This window comes from Daphnia carinata, chromosome 9 (assembly GCF_022539665.2).
Source record: "Daphnia carinata strain CSIRO-1 chromosome 9, CSIRO_AGI_Dcar_HiC_V3, whole genome shotgun sequence".
NCBI classification, from domain to species: domain Eukaryota; kingdom Metazoa; phylum Arthropoda; class Branchiopoda; order Diplostraca; family Daphniidae; genus Daphnia; species Daphnia carinata.
The window spans coordinates 7,334,171-7,349,754 of NC_081339.1; the positions used below are offsets into that span (position 1 = coordinate 7,334,171).

Consider the following 15,584-nt stretch of genomic DNA (forward strand, 5'->3'; position numbering starts at 1 on the left):
GACGTATCTGTCTCTTGTTTGGAAATGAGCGTGATCAGAGCAGAGAATGCGGAGCTCACGAAGCTTTTTCAAAGTTTACGTGATTATGATTGGATAATATTGCTATTATCACGTTCTACCTGCTATAATGGGGATTAGTTCCTCGTGGAAGTGTAATCCAAAATACTTGAATTGTAAAGAGAGGGACAGAACATGCATGTAATCGTTTACTGATGTAAAATTCTTCCAATATTTTGCGGGGGCTTGTAAAACATTGTGTGTGCTGTTTGTACAGTGTACAGTTTCGGACTATTGTTTGCATTGGTTTTTATTTAATTATTCATTTGTACGAAAAAAACACGAATCGTCAAGATAGATCATCAGTTGACATAGCTATTCATGATTGCTCGCCAGCGTTTGTGTAGCTCATCTTTCGGACAGTCCCAAAGCTTCTCGAGGCATTGCCAACCTCTTTGGGCCGTAGTTAACAGATAGGGATCCGGATTTTGTGAATAAGAATAAGCACCCAATACAAGTGATTGACTTAATCTGGCTGCAATACAGTCCTGTAAATCAAGAGCCATTGAATGTATGTCTAATAGTTGTCCATGTTTAACTTTCTGTTTGCTTTTCATACCTTTAATAAGGTGAATTCGTTTTCCGGAATGGGCCGAAATCGATTGTAACCGGCCAAGACGTGACCAGGCGCATCCAAAATGTTCATGGATTGACATTCAATCATCATGTAACAAATGGCAATAGCTAGTTCAAAAAGATACAAGTTGATGTGAACATCTCCGAAATCCAGGATTCCAGATAAGACGTACGTTCCTGGGTGGCCTTCAACTTCCTTCACTATTGGATAAGCAGTTTTAAATCACGTAAGCATGTAACACATACTTTTATGTAACATACCTAAAATATTTTGTTCATTGAAGTCCCCGTGAATTGGACCACTTTCAAGATGTTCCAAAAGAGGCACAACATTGAATTTGAAATTATCAATGACTGCAACGGACAGCTTACGTCTCTGCTCGTCTTCGATCGCATAAACAAAGTCGGTAAGTTTTGGAACTGCGTTCAAATTCCAAATGCGGTCAACCCCTTTGATTCCATCATGTTTAAATTCCTGCAGGAAGAAAAGGACAATTCAACTTTCACGTGTAATCATCAAAATGAAGCGCTCCTACCATCAAGGCAAGATCTGTTTTGGCGACTAACTCTCCCACTTGAAAAAACAATTCTTTCGTGTATGGAACACTATGCAGAATTTTTCCGGGGACGAAGGACAACAGCCGCACAATGTACTGGCCAGTGGGATGATCCTTGGTGCCAGCAGCTAATTAAGTAAAACATATAATTTATTCACAAGTACTAAAATGCTGATTGGGAATGTCTAACCATCTGACGGTTCGCTTATTTGAACTTTCAGGTTTTCCAACGACATGCTCTTCCCGTGAATATTTTTCACGGGCTTAGGACACGGCAGTCCTTTCTTACCTAGAAAACAAAGTTTTTATTAAAGGAATAATTTAATAGTTTTTTAAGAAAAAATAACATGCCCAAGTAAAGCATCATTTCATTTTGTGCATCGATCAGGTTGGACGCTTTGGAATCAAGAGAATTCAACACTTTCATGATGTAGCCGAGCGGACATGCATCCTTGACATCAGGCAAGTGGCTGTTATCTTTAACCTATAATAGCAGAAATTTTCTATAATTTTAAATTCGAATGTGTGCATACTAAAGTTACCGTAATGTGAAAATTTTTATCGTCATAGCTGTTCAATTCTTTAATTGAAACCACCTCGAGATTGTACAAATTGCGGGCCAGCTGATGAACAACCTCATTTGGAACGTATGGCTTAATCTGTTGGCCGGGCTTAAGTAGGATTTCGCCCTCTTTATCCATTGCGAAAAGCCGGCAGATGTGTTTTCGAATTTGTCAACAGCAAAACTTGCAACAAAATGAAATTGCTCACAGTATGGAATACAGGTAACAGTCAGATGTGGTAGACTACGATAATAAGCGACGATAACTTAAACGTTTGGACGGTGATTTACGACTTCGACCTTCAAACGGAACTCGCACATAATATTTATCTAAAGCCGGCACCGATAAGGTATTTGTTCTCTCGCCGCGGAAGTAGATCACGTGAACTGCAATTTGATGTGTTACTGAGCTAGAATACGTGCGCACTCATCGACTTGCACAAAATGAATGCCGTCATTACACCAACGCATGAATTTACACTCGATACGCCCCAAAATTAATTAACCACTACTTATCATACCCACTACGTTAAGTAACCACCAACACAAGTAAATAGACTTGTATTAAACATCTCTTTGTAAACACCCCCCTCATAAAATTCTCCGACGCAGAACACTTAGAGCATCTTCAACGGATAGCTTTTTAATTCCTTGTTCTTTTAATGCTTGCTTGCCGTTAAATGTTGCCCGATTCGATCTAACGAGAGTATTTTCGCTATCCTGGACGGCAATGGCGAGGGTTTCCAGTAGCAGTAACGTGATAGGCCGTTGAAGGCGCAGCAATGTACACGCATCTTTGAGTCTGTTTTTTAATTGAAAATTATAAGCACATAGCACATGCCAGAAATCAACAAGATACCTACTCCTTAAAGTAATTCTCTGGTTTTGTTGTATACTGGCCAAAGAGCGGTATCAAATTCTGTTGGACATCAAAGCTCAGCTGGGCAGCCCCTCCATCGTTGAACTGCCTCTGGAAGATTAGCTCTTCCAGCAGAAACTACAACGTTCAAACTGTAAGTTACTTATTCTCGAGTGAAAGCTGGACATGACTAATACTTCGTTAACTTGGGCAGCTAATTTCTGCCACGCTTCGACGAACATTGTAGACGCCAAGGAATCCTTAAGCCACAACAAGCCAATGGCTACAGCTTGGAGCATAGATGATCCTGTATGTAAAAAGAAACAATTTTGTCTAAACCCGATTCATTAAACGTATTCTTTTATGGTTAATACCCGTGGGCGAGAGGCTAAGCTGAATGAATTCATCAGGACTGGGAAGAGATCCCCACCTATCCAGCAAATAACATCTTTCAAAACAAGAAAAATTCAGAACAAAAATGCACTGCATACTTATCAAGCCTGTAGGGTTGTGATTTCGCCTTCACTTCAAGCATCACGGCTTCCACTAACCGTCGAAGCAAGTCCTCCTGCATTCTTTTCAGAAGCTCAATTATGCTGTCGAATACGGAGCCTAATCACAAACAGGAAAGCATCACATATTGTGAAATGAAGTAAGTTTAAGGAATTTACCTTCTTCTTCTTTAGTGGTTTGTGCTTGTGTGCGAAGCCAAGGAAGTGAGGACTCATCGTTGCTGACAGCCTCTGCAGCCAAACGTTCAACGTTTTCCATCTGAACTTTGTAGCTATGCAACTGAACGAAAAACTAAACAACACAAAAAAAAAGTGTTGTTGTATCAATCCACTGATACGTCCGAAGCTGTGAATATTACCGGTAAGTCTGCCCAGTCATCTAAAACATTGATAACCGCAGTTAGTGTGTTAAGAAACGGGCTGATGTTGGGTGACGATCGATTAGCGAATAGTTCATGAAATTTAGATTGACCGGCTAGCTGTAACAGCCGGATACGGAATTCATCCAGTAACTCAAGCTGTAAATCCAAGAACTGTAACTTGTGGCCGGGTTGGGGTAAGATCTTGTAACGGTCTGTAATGGCCAACAACATTTGAAGAAATCCTTCTCCACACTCGGTTAATCGAACATCGTCCTCCGCTTCCGAACTATCTTCAACAGAGACGCAGGTCCAGGCTGTATCCGAAATCAAAAGGACGTCCATTTTTTCGACTGCGACTGTAAACGGAATGGCATGACTAAACGTTTAAGGTAACTGAAACAAATTAAGACTTACACGCCCTTTCCAAGGCAATCCATCGGGCAAAAAACTGTGGCTGAGTGAGGACGAGTAACGCTGATGGCTGTGATGATGGATAGGAAAAAGAGGTCCGCAGTTCACTTTCGAAGCTTAGCACCTCACCAATAGTGTGTGCCAAAATAGTATCATCCTCAAGAATGACGGGAGTGTCCTTTAGGAGTTTTTCGACAGCAAGTTGGACGAGTCCTCGTGAAAAGTCTGTAAGTGCATTGCTAGGTTCGTATAATGGCTGAACATTTGTTTCAATGAATTCGGCGTGGTCTCCTATCCATTGGAGAATCTGGCGCATGTACCATTCGGGCTTGTCGCGGCGGTTTGTGGGTCGATTGCCTCCAAAATGATACAAAAATCTTTTCAGGAGAGGATATATCAATTCCTGGAGGGCTAGGCTATTCGAAGTAAACCTCGACAAAATCACATGGTCTCCGAAATTTGATGAGTCTTCCAACCTACAGAGGGTGAGTTTAAATACTTTTTTTACATTCCACTATAGAAACGCAAAAGTAGACTTACTGTTTTGGGGGAAGTTTTATTTTTTCAAGGCATTGAAAATATAACTGGAACTTGCCCATAACATCATTTGGCGGCATTGTTTTCAGAACTTCTTGATTTGTTGAAATCAAAGGCCACTGTATCAGTTTAAGAGTATCTTGCATCTCCCTTAAAAACAGGAAATTTGAATGGCATATAAATTTAGAAATTTTAATGATTATACTTTCTCAGTTTTTCCTTGAGCAATTCGAACCAGAAAATAACTGTGTCATTAGCAAACTTTTTGAGATTGTCACATTGGGATTGTTCTAACATACAGTTATGTTGAACAAGCTTATTGTAGAGCTCAACAGCTTCTATATCTTGATTAGACTGTAGGCTGTGCTGTAACTTCTCACTAAAACAATGCAATGAGAGGTTACAATACTTATTCTACTACTTGTGAATGACAATTTCAAGTACCTTAGATCTTCAACAGTCTTGACACATTTTAAATAAGCAAATTCCAACTCAAGCCTTTCAATGTCTTGTAATTGACTGTCAAAATTGCTCAGAAATGTGTCTACACTTGTTAAATGTGATTTAGCTTGGACTTTTAAATTTGAATATTGATCTTCAAGAATCACCAGTTTCTGAGATAGATCTTCAACCTCCCTTAGGGTGTTTTGCACCTTTGTCGGGGCTTCTGTGCTTACCAGGGATAGCTAAAAAATTTGCGAAGAGTCAATGCACAAAGTAACGGGAGATACTAGCAAACCAACCTACCTTTTCTCTCAGGTTGTCTTGAACAGCTTTGGTTTCATCATAAAGCTCTTTGAGTTTGTGGAGCTGCTTTAGATCATTGCCTATTTCTTCATTCAATGCCTTCACTATTTTTCTCTGCAAATCAGGTTTCTCCTCCATTTCACAAGATGTATGAGAACTTCTTCACTATTTACAATGTAGCACAGTCGTCTGCTTTGTTTACATGTCATCAAAACTGCGACGTTGCTAGCTTGAATTAAAGAGCGTGCGAAAGACCACAAATTTTGAGTCCCAAATTTCAACTATTATCTTTTAATCCTAGCTTCCCACAGAATTCTACAAAAATTCTGCAGAATATTTAAACACGCACAAAAAAAAAGAAACACCGTATTTTTAAAAAGATTTATTTAAGGAGCGGGAATCCAAATAATTTACAAAGCGATTGGACCTTAAAAATAGTGTTGAAACACATGAAACCTAATTTTCTTCAGTATCCCTTATTGAAACTGAGGTGCGGCCCAACTTGGCGACGTTTTCCAAGAAAGGGTTTAGTGGGTAAGATAGAATTCCACTGTCCATCGAATAATTTAAAAAATTTATGAGGTTTTCCGATCGGAAGGTGACTTTAAGATCGCAGTGAAGTTTCGACATCGCACCTGAACCCGTAAACTTGGACGAAGACTTCTCGGCATAGGGGAAAAAAGTATGTATATAAGTAAATAAATATATGTTACAAAGTAAGCAGAAATTTACCGAAACGGTAAATTTGGTTATGACCGGATCTTCATCAGGATAAAAATGCTGGTTATAATATTCATTCTTTTTCTTCTTCCATGGTTTATCTTCATCTTTAATTTTAGCTTCTTTTTCATCTGAAATTAAATCATCACATTTTTCTAGATACTCAAACATTTACTTGCACAATGAATAAATCACCTGAAGAGGAATCTCCGCCCATTTCGATATCGAAGTCGATGGGATGTTTATCTTGAACAGGTCTTCTGCACAGCTTTCCCTTGTGCTGTTTGTTCAAATGCAGTTGCCGTAATGACCTGAAGTCTTTACCTTCGAGAGGTAGCTGTTTTAACTGGGTTGCTCCATAAACTTGGACCAATATATCAGAGATAACTTCAGGAATCACTTTCTTTGTGCTGTAGAAAATGGTCTCATTTGGAAAAACCACAAAGTAAAATGCTGGTTTGAATCGGGAATGAGAAAGTTTTTCTTTTGCGTTTAATAGGCTTGTATACGTTATACTGCAGAACACTGCACCATCACTGACTTGGCACACTACACACTGAAAATTGTGCACGATTAGCTATGTCTTTTGGTAAAAATTCTATCAAACCATGAAAATCATTTAACTTACTGGTAATCGTACTTTACTTTCCATTACAGTGTGCAGCCTTGCTTCAAACCTGTGCATCGAATCAAAATTTACCATCACATCTTTGTTGGCACCAACAATTTCAAATGCTTTCCATTCTTGTTTTGACGCCCGCGCTCTGAAAACTAATACTCAAGAAGTTAGGTAACTATTGTAACAAACTACAATGATTAAAAGACACCTTTAAGTTTTTCTTTGGCTGTCTCTAGTGCTTCTGTTGTAACTTTTATTGTAGCCATGTTTTGCAACTTTCAAGTCAATTATGGTATCATTTAATAGATGGGTTTCTCATTTACAAGACAGTTAAAAACAAAACTTGTTTAGCAAACTCCCTCAAAGAAAACGAAGTGTTAAATGCTAAACTTTTGAAAAAAAATAGGGGCTGGAGGAACATGAAGACAGTTCTCGCCAGACTAGATCAAAAGCGAATTCGTGCGGAACTGCGAATGTCGGAATTGCGGAAAACGGAATAGGAAGCGTTGGTTCGGCATCAACCCCACGTCGGACGGCTTGATTTTTTTTACTGATAAGGTAAGCAATTTTTACTTTCGGGCGGGTCGAACGGGTTACGGATAGTTTTTAATTTGCTCCGCACGCCGTCGGGTTGAAACCAGATTCCCGAATCAGGATGATCAACCAGACTCCAAGCAATGGATTGTTTACTTTTATATCGTTTGAGACACTAGTCTCATATTCAATAAGAAAACAGTAGACATAGATAATCTATTTATTTTGTTGTACTGTTTGTTTTGAACGCAGTTAGTGTTAGTTAAGGTTAATCTCCACCAACCGAATACTACATTAACTAAAAACAAGCATCTCTACCCGGTGCGTAAAAGCTAACGTAAAAAGTGAACGAACCATGGGGTGAAGGTGTAGTGAATTGCGTGTTAAGTGCAAGGTGAAACCGTAAGCAACAGTGCTTGAGGGGAAAGTAGCGGTAGGAAAAAGGAACAAAGGAGCACATTTGTAAATCACACAAATCACAATATGAAATGAAGTAAGGAAAGCCGATTTGGCAATACTCAACCGTACCATCTTCATTTCTTCGTCGTTCGAATGGGCGTGAATCTCGGGGCTGGGGGGCGATCCTCGATGTCCAGCGTCCTCTTCGGTGGTGGTGGGACCCTCCTAATTACATAAAAACCAAATAAAGTCATAGTATAAAACTTAAAACTTACAATTCAATACTTGAAAATTTTGGGCATCGTTCCTGGTAGCTCCCGCGGCGATCCTCGATGTCCAGCGTCCTCTTCGGTGGTGGTGGGGCCCTCCTAGATACATAAAAAAAAACATGGTTAGACACTTAAATGTATAAAACATATACCTGAGAATCCTTGGCGACAATCTCGTTGCTCCCACGGCGATCCTCGCTGTCCAGCGTCCTCTTCGGTGGTGATGGGGCCCTCCTAAATACATAAAAAAAAATAAAATCATAGTGGAAAATTTAAAATTTACAATTCAATACTTGACAATTTTGGGCATCTATCTTAGTGGCTCCCACGGCGATCCTCCATGTCCAGCGTCCTCTTCGGCCCACAGAGATTGCCCTTCTGATCAAGAACGAGAACGAACAAAAACAAAAAATAGCTTTTGAATAATTGTGCAAAGACAAGTTTCAACTTAACTCTAACATTCATCAGATACACAAATTACAAACACATTTCAACACAATATTCCTGAAATAAAAATGGTTATTATTATTCTTTAGTCGTAGTGGGGAGGTCGTTAGGTTTGACAGGGCGTTTGGTAATTGAGTTAAAGAAGTCGAAACATGGATTGTAGAAAAATGGTTTGTGAGCGACTACTACGGTAAATAATTGCATAAAAAACAGTGAAAGAAATAGCTGTGAAAGTGTTGTGCAAATGTAACGAAGTGAGGTGAATTACTTAAAATAGCCTTAATCTTAACTTAACTCTAGAGTTGCTTATACTTAACTTAATCTACGTTTTCTGTTCTACCTAGACTTATCTTACTACCCAACAAAATACGGTTTGGCATGTGCAACTAAACAAAACCCGTGCAGAGGCAAAACCCAGTGCCGAGGCAGTGCTTTTTAAGTGCGTGATTGGTGTATCCACTAATCGTGAAACATCAAAATTGTGAACGAAAACTAAGTCTATGTGCGAAAGCTGTGCGATTCACTACACCGGGGTTAAGAGCGAGATTACTACACTAGTACATGTTGTGCAGGTGAGTGAGCTACTGAGCTGCAAAATGCAAACAGGGTTTTGTTTCTTCCTTATTGAGTTTCCCAAGGTTATTTCATCTGTTTTAGGTCGTTGCACGAGATTGGGTCAAAAGAGGGGGAATGGCCATATCCTCGAGCTCATATGTATATAGAAAACGTATCCTTCAACAGCTGTTGACCTTCAGAATTAGGTTCCTCTTCCCTACACTTTTATTCTTGGAAAGCCGAGCATGTGGAACGTGTGTGCGTGTATATAAAGCTGCAGCCAACATCACAATTCACAGTCGTGCTTGGATCTTCCACTGCAACGGTTCCGCTTCTACAACTCGGTCGTCGGACGTTCCGCTTGTCAGGTATTTTCAGCTTTGCTTTTCTTTGCTTTGTGTTGCTTGTCTATTACTAAACGTCCGTTGTTCTGTTTTTGTAAAACAATAAGGCTATGTAAGCAGAGGTACATTTTTAATCTTTATTATTATATATTATCTAAATATCGTTAAAGTTGTACCCAACGGACAAGCGTGAATGAGCCTCTAAATAATTATTATTCTATACAGGTTCCTTCAGTGCTCCATGTTTGCTGCGCTTGCCCATCGTCTTCAATCGTCAAGTAATCTATTTGTACAATCCTATCTAATTAGTGCTATTGTATATTTCGTCCTTTTCATGATAATTCATAATTTCAGTAACTGCCCTGCTTCCCTCCTTTGTTCATCTCTTACAAATTGATGGGTGATGAAGCTTTCAGTTTAGCTTTTCAGCTTTGAATGTGAGTGTTCTGAGTTTATCTCAAAAGCTATGACAAGACATGTGTTTCTAATGTAGGTTATAGCATTTGTGATTCTGAGAATTTCCTTTTGTTTTCCTTACAGTAATATGTTTCTTTTTTCTAAAGGTTGTCCATAGAGGAAGGGTAATGTAAAGGAAACCTTTTGCTTCCAGGTACTTTTGTACGGATGTCTACCTTTCCCTAAGCGGTTATGCCAACGTCCTTTATGATAACTCGCATATCAGTCAATCACATTACTGCCAACCGATCACTTAGTGCTTAATGGAAATATCGCGTAATGTAGTACGTAACGTTTGTTTATCTTCGAGTGAGATAACATGTTACCGGCCAGTTGAAGTAAGAATTGGAACCTTAAGCATCAAGATAACTAAAAGCAATTCAGGTGCGTAGCAACAGCAGCAACATAATTCTTGTAGCCTAATTATGCTAAATGAATTGCATTTGTCAACTTAGGACTTATACTTCTATGAAATGTTATTCGATTGCCGTTTCGATATCGTTGCAGATAGCATGCCCTAATCTTTGAATGTATACATGATAACGAAGCTTTTCACTCATTTTTCAATAGCAGATTACGTAGCAGGAAGATGCGAGTCGTCAAAGAAGCATCGTAAAAGACAACACATTTAACGGTGACAAAATGCGTGAGCGGCTTGCTACCTAAGTAATTGCTGGAACAGATGGAGATTCACGTAGCCGGTCATCATTCGAAGACTCCGCTGACCGTTGCAGCTTGGATACTCGTGAGTAACCTCGTTAAGATTATGCGCTAATAACAGTGGATGATTTCCACTTGGTCGGTGTAGCAATTATTAACGTCGGCTATTAACGATAAGTTCTTTTCCTTTAATTCCTTGTGAGTTTTTCTTCCCCATTCAACACCGTTCAAGCGCTTATTTGTCAAAGCCACCGCAAATAGAATTCCGGATGTGTAATGTTCTCTTTTAAACTTCGATTGTAGTTGCATCACATGTTATGCGCCACTACGCAATTCGACAAAACGTTAACAAACTAATGTAGTATTTGTAAATAGATCATTCGAAATTCGTAACTTCTCAGCATCGTTTCAGAACTTTGTACCACAGGGTCGCACGCGTTCGCATTGCTATCGTAAAATTTGGGGCAACTCAACTCAATAATGAGAGCTAAAGTGCTATGTTGGACTCAGTGTAATCAGCGGCAATCGATACTTCAAAAGGGCAGATGAAAGATTAAATATCCGTGTTGAAAAAGCAGTACGTGACGGTTGTAAGAGCTCCTGATGGTGATGGAAATTTTTATGCGTTAACTAATCTATTCAATAATTTACGATAACGATGAATTGTTACACCATCCCGCTCTAACTACAACTTCTCACGATTGCAATTAAACAATTCTTAGTATAGTTTTATTGTTTTGACCGTTAATCCGGTTAGTTTAGATACACTTCCGTTTTTTGTGATAATGCATTTGGCAGTGCGTAACACGTCAATAACGTTATGTCAGAGCCTCCAATCTCCCATAGGTTGAAACAAAAATCTGCTTATCAGATGCATTACTGTAAATGGAGCACATAATGAGCAACGATCACAAAATTACGTGCAGTTGAGCTTTAGCATTGTCCGGCTGAGCATTGTAAACACTTACGCTGGACTAAAATTTGATTTTCGGCATGAACGAGGCCATTACTTTGCTTTATCTTTTAGTTTTCCTTGGAAGCAGCCACTCTGTTTCTGTAACAGGCAACCAGAAGTTGATTGATCAACCTGATTTAACCGGCCCAGATGCACTTCAAACGCAAAATTGGGATCGGACAAATGTACCTGACGATGGCAAATCAATTGCTAGCAACGCGATCATCGCATATTTGGCCCAGCAGCGTCGTAAAGTCGGTAAAGAATCGAACTTCCCCACCATGGTAGCAACCAACATCAGTGAGCAATGTCATAATGACAGTGTAGCTTACCACGAAGCGTACCTCCTTCGAGTCGACTGGGCTAAACGAAGTAAGTCTGAATTTTGTTTAACTTGACATTTCAACATCTAATTGATTTGCTTTTTATTTAGTGTACGAATCAACAGGAAAAATGCCAGAAGCCCTATATTACAGTGGCAATCTTCATGGACAAGGTCTCTTTGACGAATGTCTCTCAGTGCAGGCGTACTGGACAGATACATCGTTCCAGGGCAAATATTGCACGGTATTCTTTGATTCGGCTCTCGTGATGCCATGGGAACTCGAAGAAGAAACTGTGCACTACGAGCCGAAAGGTACCAATTGGGTGGGCATCTGGCAAGTGTTGGAATGGCTCTACGACGGACCGAAATTGAAAGAGCCGAAAGTGCGGGACACGGATCGTTACTCACGATATTTGTCGGCTCTTGATTATTGCATTCCTTCTTCATGCAGTGCTGAAGATTTCCGTTGGTCTATCGCTCAGCTTATTGGAGGCAGAGCCATAGATAACACGACCTATGAAGGCAATTCATATTACACTTCCATGGTAGCTGTTAGCGATGAAAACTATTGCTACACGAAAGAGAAGATAACTGCCACACCCAGCTTCGACGGTCCTGACATTGCTGTGATGTACGTTCTGTTCTAAAATCATTTAAATTCTAATCTAATTGTTTGATTTCTTTGGGATTCAATTACCATAGCGTCACCCTCAGTCTTCTCGGATGTATCGTTCTTGCGGCTACCGCTCACGATCTATGGCTAACTTACCAAAATCGCCCAATCCAGCCGAAGAAAGCCAGTCTATCATTACAAGCGTTACATTGCTTCTCGATGCTAACCAATGGCAGAAAGCTATTGTCTACCAAGTCCATTGTCGTGGATAATCTCGCGTGTTTGAACGGAATGCGAGTGTTGTCCACTACTTGGATTGTTCTGTACCACTCGTACTATCAAGCTATCATCAACCCAATGTACAACCCTTTGACGTTCTTGAAGGTATAAGTTAGAACAGAAAGGCGTGAACTCAAACTTTAATCGTATCTGTGTAGGATGCGCTAGAATGGCAATTGCATGGTGTTTTGAATGCCACCATCGCTGTTGATACGTTCTTTCTGATGAGCGGACTGCTTGTAACGTATTCCTTAATGCGTGAGTTGGATCGTAACAAGGGACGTTTTAACATTGGCCTCTTTTATCTTCATCGTTTCCTCAGGTAACATTTAAAAAAGGAACGTTTTGCGATGTAATTTGTGACTAAATTATTATCTGTAGATTGACACCTGTGTACGCAATCATTTTGGGATTCATTGCCACTTTGTTAGTCTACCTCGGTTCGGGACCCAACTGGGAAAATGTCCGATACTTGAGCTTGGCTTGTCGTTGGAATTGGTGGAATAATCTTCTCTATGTCAATAATTATGTTGTCACTTATCCACTTGAGGTTCGTTTAATTGTACGTTAAAAATTAATTGTGTTACTCTAATCATTTGTTTCTGATTGCAGTGTATGGGTGAAACGTGGTACTTGGCTTGTGACATGCAAATGTTTCTATTGAGCCCGTTGTTTATCTATCCTCTATGGCGGTGGAGAAGAATCGGATTGAGTTGGGCTATTTTCAATATAGTAGCACTTTTGTGCGGGACTATTGCCATTTTCATCGTGTGGAATCTACCAGCCATGGGCTTTTTCACTAGACCGTATGATTTCAAACTGCGCACATTCAAAAATTTCCATTTATTAAACCAAGAGTTGTATTTAGAACCGACACCAGCAATCCGTATTCTTATTACGGTTATTACGTTCAAACATGGACTCGATTTCCGCCATACATCTTAGGGATCATGCTTGGCTGGCTGCTTCATAAAACTAAAAATAGGACCCTTAAGCTGAACAAGGTACGTTCAACAGTTCTTCTAAAAGCATTTAGCGATTAACTGGTGTCTCGTTGTACAGGGTGTCGTCATTAGCGGCTGGTTTATTGCCTCTTTAATTGGTTTGGCCGTTCTTTATGGCATGGTTCCCTATTTGAACGAATACGAGGTACCCGACATGAACGATGTAGCTCGCGTTTCCTATGGAGCTTTGCATCGTTTTGCTTGGGCCACGTCCGTCGCTTGGATCGTCTTTGCTTGTATCCACGGTTACGGAGGTACGCCATTAACGTCTAGCATTTAAAAATATATTTCTTATAACTGATTTTGTTATGTTAAGGATTGGTGAACCGGTTTCTATCGTGGAAGGCCTTTATTCCATTAGCCCGTCTTACCTATGTCGTTTACTTGGTTCATTTCACTTACCTGACGGTCTATCACGGCTACATCCGGAAGCCTTACTACTACACAAAATTTACTCACGCCGAGCACTATTTCGGAGTCATCTTTATTGTGTTTTTGATGGCTTTTGCCATCTGTCTAACGGCGGAGGTCCCTCTTTTGAACCTGGAGAAGCTCCTCATCAGACCCAATCGCGCAAGTACATATCTATTCAACACGGAATAGTTTGATCACGCATTAATATTCTTATTTCTATTTGCGTTAAAGAAGAAAAATCTGTAGTCGATGACATTGAAATCGAGCAACCAGTTCCTAGGATAGGAATGTACTACGCTAAATCCACTGATGGTGGGCTGTAAGATCATCACTTTTAACTACACCGTGGCTTTCACTGTGACTCATCACAATTGTAAATGCCTACCTGTTGAAATAGAAGGCAAGTAAATACAGTTACGCTTATAAACGCAATCTTTATAGCACCCTTCAACTGTTTAATTCTTCACGAACGTGTGACATGAAAGATGTTCTGCACAAAACAAACTTTATTGTTTGAGTTAGAAATACAAGTCTATAAATTATTTAATGTTGCAAATAGCTTCATTCGCAGATGAAGGGGAGGAACTGGCCGCAATCAATGTCGTCCCACTGGTACCTGACGGTGGGCACTGCACGGACGCACGCACCTTTTGGCGAGCTGCTCATGTTCGGTTCACCTGCTAACCAGTTGGTATAGCTAAACTCCTCGCGTGTAGCAGCCCAGGCCCAGGTGTTCTTCATCGAGCACAAAGTTGATGCCTCTAAACAGAACAATCCCGACGTCCAAAATCCAATTGTCGTGAACAGGTTATCTGTATGAAGGAAAAAAAGCAGCTTTTACTAACGTTGATAATCTTAAACAAGAAAGTGATTTACCTTTTCCTATTATGGAAGGCAAATAAGTTTCAAATTCGGTCTGTTTAGCGGCTGATTTGAAGCTTATGAGGGACCGGCCGTTAGCTTTGCAAAAATTGTGGGCATCTATCCACGGTGTCTTTAGAATTTTGAAGTGTAAAATAGGATTAATTTGAATTAACGCTCAGCTTGTAGCATTAAAAGAGACGAGTTTAATTTGCATTTACCTGTCTATTCATAGGGCAAACGCAACCTGTTGGCAACTTATAGCAAGGGAAACCCTGAAGATTGGAACACTCTGAACGGATATATTATTATTATTTACAAAGATCCTATTAGATATTAGGTACGTATACCGTTAGGATTTGGTGGCTTCTGAGTTGGTGGGGTTGGCGGAAGTGGAGTTGTTCGAGTTGTCGGACGTGGAGTCGTTTGAGTTGTGGGAACGATCGGCCGAGGAGAAGTAGTCAAGTCCGGCTTGTCTATGATAATATCGATTCCGGACAAAAATCGATCGTCCCCATTGTTGGCTTCGTTACCTGTGTGGTAAAAACATGTCAATTTCAATTTATCTTAATGCTATTTTCAATTAATCTTACCAGAAACCAAGACGAGAAAACAAAGAGCGGAGAAGAAAAAAGCCTTCCTGTGTTCCATGATGTCCAGAGCTGAATGAATTCCAAGACTCTTTCGCTTCCCTATTTATACCAAGCAGTCTTATCGATTTCCGCCTTTGAAAACAAAGCCACTTGCCGTTTACGAGCTTGTTTTAACAACGAACTCTTAAAGGTAGGTCAAGAAAGGTTAAAGACCCTTGTCCCATAAACTGTTCAGATCAATAACCTCTGGCTATTTGGAATTAAGAATCACGTAGCTGTTGTTGGCAGTCAAGATTGTATTGAAATGAGAAAAGTATGAAATTGCACTATCGGAAAATAAATTAGAAATAAGTGCGA

General features: G+C 40.0%; 6 protein-coding genes and 1 long non-coding RNA gene across 9 annotated transcripts; 2 read left to right on the forward strand and 5 right to left on the reverse strand.

Annotated features, from left to right (window-relative positions):
* Positions 1 to 304: 304 nt before the first annotated feature.
* Positions 305 to 1,481, reverse strand: LOC130700714 (hydroxylysine kinase-like). Its single transcript, XM_057522701.2, has 5 exons — positions 1,381 to 1,481; positions 1,170 to 1,318; positions 895 to 1,108; positions 617 to 834; positions 305 to 545 (listed from the first exon to the last, which is right to left on the reverse strand). Exons 1-5 carry the CDS (start codon positions 1,424 to 1,426, stop codon positions 360 to 362), a joined length of 813 nt encoding a protein of 270 aa, XP_057378684.2. The 5' UTR covers positions 1,427 to 1,481; the 3' UTR covers positions 305 to 359.
* Positions 1,476 to 1,966, reverse strand: LOC132088326 (hydroxylysine kinase-like). The gene is made up of 3 exons (XM_059496991.1): positions 1,733 to 1,966; positions 1,538 to 1,674; positions 1,476 to 1,479 (listed from the first exon to the last, which is right to left on the reverse strand). The coding sequence occupies exons 1-3, from the start codon at positions 1,889 to 1,891 to the stop codon at positions 1,476 to 1,478; spliced, it is 300 nt and encodes a 99-aa protein (XP_059352974.1). The 5' UTR covers positions 1,892 to 1,966.
* Positions 1,967 to 2,308: 342 nt separating this feature from the next.
* Positions 2,309 to 5,358, reverse strand: LOC130700709 (RAD50-interacting protein 1-like). The gene is made up of 12 exons (XM_057522696.2): positions 5,181 to 5,358; positions 4,878 to 5,119; positions 4,639 to 4,812; positions 4,437 to 4,583; positions 3,900 to 4,372; positions 3,483 to 3,841; positions 3,283 to 3,415; positions 3,103 to 3,223; positions 2,986 to 3,041; positions 2,809 to 2,918; positions 2,616 to 2,749; positions 2,309 to 2,554 (listed from the first exon to the last, which is right to left on the reverse strand). The coding sequence occupies exons 1-12, from the start codon at positions 5,316 to 5,318 to the stop codon at positions 2,344 to 2,346; spliced, it is 2,298 nt and encodes a 765-aa protein (XP_057378679.1). The 5' UTR covers positions 5,319 to 5,358; the 3' UTR covers positions 2,309 to 2,343.
* A 189-nt stretch (positions 5,359 to 5,547) lies between these two features.
* Positions 5,548 to 6,892, reverse strand: LOC130700717 (uncharacterized). Its single transcript, XM_057522703.2, has 5 exons — positions 6,728 to 6,892; positions 6,529 to 6,671; positions 6,096 to 6,456; positions 5,913 to 6,031; positions 5,548 to 5,840 (listed from the first exon to the last, which is right to left on the reverse strand). The coding sequence occupies exons 1-5, from the start codon at positions 6,783 to 6,785 to the stop codon at positions 5,637 to 5,639; spliced, it is 885 nt and encodes a 294-aa protein (XP_057378686.1). The 5' UTR covers positions 6,786 to 6,892; the 3' UTR covers positions 5,548 to 5,636.
* A 2,108-nt stretch (positions 6,893 to 9,000) lies between these two features.
* LOC132088344 (uncharacterized) lies at positions 9,001 to 9,543 on the forward strand. The gene is made up of 3 exons (XR_009421842.1): positions 9,001 to 9,091; positions 9,293 to 9,345; positions 9,422 to 9,543. It is a non-coding gene; the product is annotated as an uncharacterized LOC132088344 (long non-coding RNA).
* Positions 9,544 to 10,144: 601 nt separating this feature from the next.
* Positions 10,145 to 14,205, forward strand: LOC130700707 (nose resistant to fluoxetine protein 6-like). Of its 3 annotated transcripts, XM_059496878.1 has the most exons (11): positions 10,145 to 10,268; positions 11,211 to 11,510; positions 11,572 to 12,094; positions 12,166 to 12,460; positions 12,514 to 12,677; positions 12,737 to 12,905; positions 12,968 to 13,161; positions 13,224 to 13,359; positions 13,418 to 13,613; positions 13,676 to 13,936; positions 14,005 to 14,205. In XM_059496878.1, the coding sequence occupies exons 2-11, from the start codon at positions 11,420 to 11,422 to the stop codon at positions 14,094 to 14,096; spliced, it is 2,121 nt and encodes a 706-aa protein (XP_059352861.1). In that variant the 5' UTR covers positions 10,145 to 10,268; positions 11,211 to 11,419; the 3' UTR covers positions 14,097 to 14,205. The 3 variants fall into 3 exon arrangements, with proteins under 3 accessions (XP_059352861.1, XP_057378676.1, XP_059352860.1); XM_057522693.2 differs by lacking the exon at positions 10,145 to 10,268 and having other exon boundaries at positions 11,144 to 11,510; XM_059496877.1 differs by lacking the exon at positions 10,145 to 10,268 and having other exon boundaries at positions 11,145 to 11,510; positions 14,008 to 14,205.
* A 129-nt stretch (positions 14,206 to 14,334) lies between these two features.
* LOC132088327 (C-type lectin BfL-2-like) lies at positions 14,335 to 15,285 on the reverse strand. The gene is made up of 5 exons (XM_059496992.1): positions 15,228 to 15,285; positions 14,985 to 15,167; positions 14,856 to 14,926; positions 14,650 to 14,767; positions 14,335 to 14,585 (listed from the first exon to the last, which is right to left on the reverse strand). Exons 1-5 carry the CDS (start codon positions 15,283 to 15,285, stop codon positions 14,335 to 14,337), a joined length of 681 nt encoding a protein of 226 aa, XP_059352975.1.
* Between the last annotated feature and the right edge of the window lie 299 nt (positions 15,286 to 15,584).